Source organism: Nicotiana tabacum, chromosome 21 (assembly GCF_000715075.1).
Source record: "Nicotiana tabacum cultivar K326 chromosome 21, ASM71507v2, whole genome shotgun sequence".
Classification (NCBI taxonomy): domain Eukaryota; kingdom Viridiplantae; phylum Streptophyta; class Magnoliopsida; order Solanales; family Solanaceae; genus Nicotiana; species Nicotiana tabacum.
In genome coordinates this window covers 65,446,248-65,451,786 of record NC_134100.1, presented here as the reverse complement: position 1 = coordinate 65,451,786, position 5,539 = coordinate 65,446,248, and the positions used below count along the sequence as shown (strand labels likewise).

Below are 5,539 nucleotides of genomic sequence, written 5' to 3'. Positions count from 1 at the left end.
TACAGCCTTACTTTGCTTCCTAAATAAACAAAAAGAAAAGAAATTAAATTAACGTCGCAGGAAGTTAGGCAAATGGTATGGTTCTCACCATCTCATAAAAGTACTTCACTTGGAATCAAAGTAAAGCTGTTCGATTCTTGGTCACCATCTGAACCCGACTTCAACAGATTCCCCTGTCATGTTGATTCAACCCCATCGCCTCTTTCTCTTCTTAAGCATTTTTTTTTTATTTCCATTTCCATATCTCTCTCTTTCTGTATCTATTTTCTTTCACCGTTATCATACTTTTATAGTACAGCCACTTCATTTATCTGTTATCCTTGCTGTTGAATTTCTTGAAATATGGCATTGGAGGTTAATGATCAAAAGTAGTAGTCAGCATATAAATTGTGACATTGAAATTGGACCATAAAATAGGTTGAATAATTAGCTGGTGTTAGATCATTTTAAGCATGGGAATTCTGTGCACACTCACAAGGTGTCTTGTCCATGCAGTTGCTAAAATGAAACATAACTTGCATACGTAGAAGTTGAAAGTTCTTGGAAATTTCTCCCGGTTAATAGGTATGAATTTAAGTTATATACACTGACTGTGTAAAGAATGTCTACATTATTACTGTAATTTTACTTGTTATAGTAGCATATTAACTATATTTACTTTCTTTTTGTTGTTATCAAATCGTGTTTATTATAACAGTCACCTATTACTAATACAGATCGATCAGGTCCATACTAAATATTATTCCCCGATGAATACACGATACTTTCTTACACCAGTGTCGCTTTGCCATTCGAGCATTATTGTATCATTCCCACCAATTATTTCAGCAGCAGCAGGAGATGAAAGAATGTCTAGCGTGGGTGGAACTAGAAACAGGTCTATTCTCCCTTCTTCATTATTAGTAAGAATGGCGATGAGAATATCAAGAGCAAGGTGGTTTAGTTTCCTAAGAAGGGTTTTCCACTACCAGAATGGCTCAAGATCTGATCTTGGATCAAATCCCTTAAATTCAATGACTTGGATGATGATGGAGTGCATTGCATTAAGTGTCCAAATAATTATAGCCTCATATACACTGGCTGTTTCAAAGGAAGAGAAGCCAGTTTGGCCAATGAAGATATGGGTGTTGGGATATGCCTTTGGCTGTATTATTAGTGTCATGTTGCTTTACTGGCGCTACTGGGCATTCTATGTGAGGCCACAAAGAGATGATTCTGACATGGAGCAACAAAGAAGCCATGATGAATATTCCAGGTGATTAATTAGTACACATTCTGTCCCTCCCTTTTAGCTGTCTCTACTGTACTCTTGAAGTTTGATACTATTTTTGTCCAAGGATGGATGCCTAAAGAGATGTTTTGGATAGTGTTTGTACATATGAAGGGTTGAATGTTACTCGAGCGGGGATGTGAAAAGGACGTTAATAAAAAAAAGAAAAAGGAAAATGTCATATTTTCTCCTATGTTATAATTTGAAATTGCTTAATTTTACCCTCTGTTCCACTCTTGGTCCATTCATATGAAATATCTTCTATCACGCTCTAATTGATCATATGAAATGCAAAAATCCATTCTTCCTTAAGCATATATAATAAATATTATTAAACTAAAACTTGCAAATTTTCAACAATATTATGATAGGGCATTGCATGTGATGGAGATATTGAGGACTGGTGTTGAGCTATTCTTTGCCATATGGTTTGTGATGGGGAATGTTTGGGTGTTCGAATCGCGGTTTCTGTCTTACCATCGTGCTCCTAAACTTCACTTGCTCTGCATCTCACTGCTTACTTGGAATGCTGTCGCCTACTCTTTCCCCTTCCTATTGTTTCTATTGTTGTGCTGCTGTGTCCCAATTTTGAGTAGCTTTTTAGGCTACAACATGAACATGGGATCCGTAGATCGAGGGGCTTCTGATGAACAACTCTCCAGTCTACCCAGTTGGAAGTACAAGGAAAGTGGAAAAAAGGAACAACCCAAATATTCGGGTGTGGAAAATGAAAATGAAAATGTGGTAAGTGATCTTTAATTCTATTTTTCATGGACTCTAGATATCTTTTAGATGATTTAGTCGTGTAAAATTTGTGTACCATGTCAATTTATAGAATTAAATTTAATATCTAAAGATTTAATTTATATGCATTGATCGCAGTATAGTATTTTGCTTTATAGTTATCTTTTATGTTTTTTAAATTGGGCAAAACTTCTTTTACACTTTTAATGCATAAAGTTAAACTCAAAGTCTAAATATTTAACTTATCTATACTGACAGTATAAAAAAGTTTTACAACCTATCATAAGAGATAACCTAGTTATGTTTTAAGGACCTAATCGTATAAAATTTCTTTTAAATTGTTAAGGTATAAATGTTAAACTCAAAGTCCAAAGATTATATAACTTTTACACTTATAGGTTAAATAATGTATGCTATCTGACCTACTTTTAAGATCACAAATCTTACTTTTTATAGATGCTATCGTTTAGGTGACCTTTTTGTAATTATACTATCAATATACAAAAGTTGAAATCAACGACTAAACAAGTTTTTGTGTCACAACAGGAATGTTGTATATGCTTAGCAAAGTACGGAGATAAGGAAGAGATCAGACAATTGCCTTGCTCTCATATATTTCATCTTAAGTGTGTGGACCAATGGCTTAGAATTATATCTTGCTGCCCTCTCTGCAAACAAGAACTGGAGAGGTAAAAATGCATGAAAAGCTCCTCAAACTTGATACTTCATGTATTTTTTGCATACTTTCTCCCGTCTTCTCTCTTTTTCCCCCCTTTTGTTTCTTTAGTCCAATTTTGGATTGTAATCAACAAGGTATGGAAGAATCAAATTAGTGTATTATTCCATGTAGTGATACATAATCGTTACTAACTGACTATGCGCGCTGGCGACAATACTATTCGCAAGAGTCAAAATCAAGAAGTTGAAGTTGAAGAAATAAACAAGTAAATAAAAGTGTGTTCTCTCTAACAACTTAAGATTTTAACAAGTTGATCAATTTAACATGGCATCAAAACCAGAACCGGATCTAGAATTTGAAGATATATATATATATATATATATATATATATATATATATGATTCAACGACATAGTCTGAATAAAAAGAATGGATGATTCAGTTAATTTTTGATTAATTCAGTTAGGTCTTTTATTTAGAAAAAGGCAAATGAGTTCGATTTTAGTTCAATTTTTTTATGCTTGATTTAATTATGTTCTTGGATAAAATTACAAATAAATAAATAAATAATATTTCATGAAAGTATGCCTCCAATTAGGAAATTTTCTTAAAGTATAGCTTAATTACTATATAATTTTGTTTGATTCAATTAGTTATCATTACTCTTGGGTTAATTTTTCTAATTTAATTGTTGAGTTATATGACAATTATTTTCAAAGCAAAGTTTTTAAAATTTCCCATCTATGAGAGTCAACTCAAAACCTCTATTAATCAAGATATATTTTTAAAAACTAATAAATGATACTGCTCAAATTATATTCCAATATATAAATTAATATTGTCTCACTAAAAAGAGAAAAACTATATATTAACTAGAATTTTAAGACTACCCATAAAAAAATTGCTCATGAAATAAGATATAGAGCCCGTTTGTATTGACTTATTTTAAGTGCTTTTAAGTCAAAATCGCTTTTAAGCCATTTTGTAATTTTGGATAAAGTAAAAAAATACTTTTAAGCACTTGTTTTAAGCTAAAATGACAAAAATAAGCCAAAAGCCAAAAGCCAAAAGGTAGAATTCTTAACTTATGGCTTAAAAACTATTTTTACTTAAAAGTCACTCAAAATAAGCTAATGTAAAGAAATTTAAAAAAGAAAGAAGATAGAGGATTTAGTAGCAAATAATAGGAAGAAAAAAAAGGAAAAAAGAAAGAGGAAGGTACAAATTGCATGGGGCGCTATATTTGGTTGCCCCTTTTTAACTTATACCCATTTTATTTTTCCGTTTGCACCCGTACCCAATTTTTTTTTGTTAAAAAGTATTTTAAAAAGATAATTTTGTCCTTCTTTAATAAAAGATTATTGACAAAATTATAGACTGCAGGGCAAAACTTCAGCATGTTTTGGTATGAAATTTTAGCAAATGAACTAAATAACTTCAGCATGCATTAGAAAAAAGTAATTAGAAAATTACATACTGCAAGACAAAAACTTAAGCATGTTAGTATGAAGTTTTAGCAAATGAACTAAAAAACTTAAGTATGTTTAGTCTAAAATTTTAGGAAATGAACAAAATAACTTCAGCATGCATTAGCAAAAACTCATTAGAAAATTACATACTGCAAGATAAAAACTTAAGCATGTTTAGTCTGAAATTTTAGCAAATGAACTAAAAAACTTAAGCATGTTTAGTCTGAAATTTTAGCAAATGAACTAAAACACTTAAGCATATTTAGTCTGAAGTTTTAGCAAATGAACTAAATAACTTCAGCATGTTTAGACTGAAGTTTCGGATAAAACTCGTGACAAAATTGTAGACTGCTGGATAAATAACTTCAACATGCATTAGCATGGAGTTTTAGCTTCAATGTGAAACAACTTCATGGTATATTAGCATGAAGTTTTAGTTTCAATATGAAACAACTTCATGCTACATTAGCATGGAGTTTTAGCTTCAAGGTGAAACAACTTCATGCAAGTGTGATTCTGAAGATGAATTTGGACAAGTTTATGATTTTTTGATAAAGCTGCTGAGAGGAGAGGAGGAGATCCTTTTTCACAAATGAGGTTGCAGATCACGCGATTAATGCGTGATGCATGTTTTATATCTTTTGTCAGGGGTGTAATTGTCATATTATTACGGATTTTTTTATCGCTAGCTACCAAATCAATAATTTTTAAAAATAGGGTACAAGTTAAAATATTGCACAAATATAGGGTACGACTACAAATCCCCAAAGAAAAGGGAGAAGTGATGAGGGCCCAAGGCCCAACAAGGAATAAAGGAAATAGGGACTAGATTTTTTATTTTTTTTAAAATAAAAGAAGAAAACCTAGACCCGTCCGGTAAATGAGAGACTTCAAAAAGCAACGTTGAACCATGGTACCCACATGCCACTGTGTAATTTGGGCGCCACTTTTTATATATGACCATTTTTGTCACAGATATCAACATACTTATTAAGAATTTTTGCCGACGCGTGTCGGTGGTGTACCGTTCCAACCCTATAAGATAGATCTGCCCTTGGTAAGTCTCTCATTGTCACCCGTTTACATGAGATGTCGAAAATCAAAGATTTCGTTCCTTAAGTTTGGATTAATAACACTCCCACTATAGTAGTTGTTATTTGTCTATCCCCATTATGCAGTCATAATAGAAAAGCTAAAATTATAGGCTTCCTAGCGTACACACGTTATCAGAAAACTGCTATGCTCTTAAATACTTCACTAAGTTTTATATATACCAAAGAATTGAAAAAAGAAAATAGCTTAGTGAATACATTTTGAACATGTTTCGTGCATTATATTGGTTGAACGGACATGGTATGTATCATGCATACGAGAGATA

At 32.1% G+C, this 5,539-nt stretch overlaps 1 protein-coding gene across 1 annotated transcript; it reads left to right on the top strand.

The window, feature by feature from the left end:
• The first annotated feature begins 240 nt into the window (after positions 1-240).
• LOC107824251 (E3 ubiquitin-protein ligase At4g11680-like) lies at positions 241-2,979 on the top strand. Its single transcript, XM_016650997.2, has 4 exons — positions 241-564; positions 717-1,255; positions 1,642-2,014; positions 2,561-2,979. Exons 2-4 carry the CDS (start codon positions 750-752, stop codon positions 2,705-2,707), a joined length of 1,026 nt encoding a protein of 341 aa, XP_016506483.1. The 5' UTR covers positions 241-564; positions 717-749; the 3' UTR covers positions 2,708-2,979.
• Positions 2,980-5,539: the final 2,560 nt, after the last annotated feature.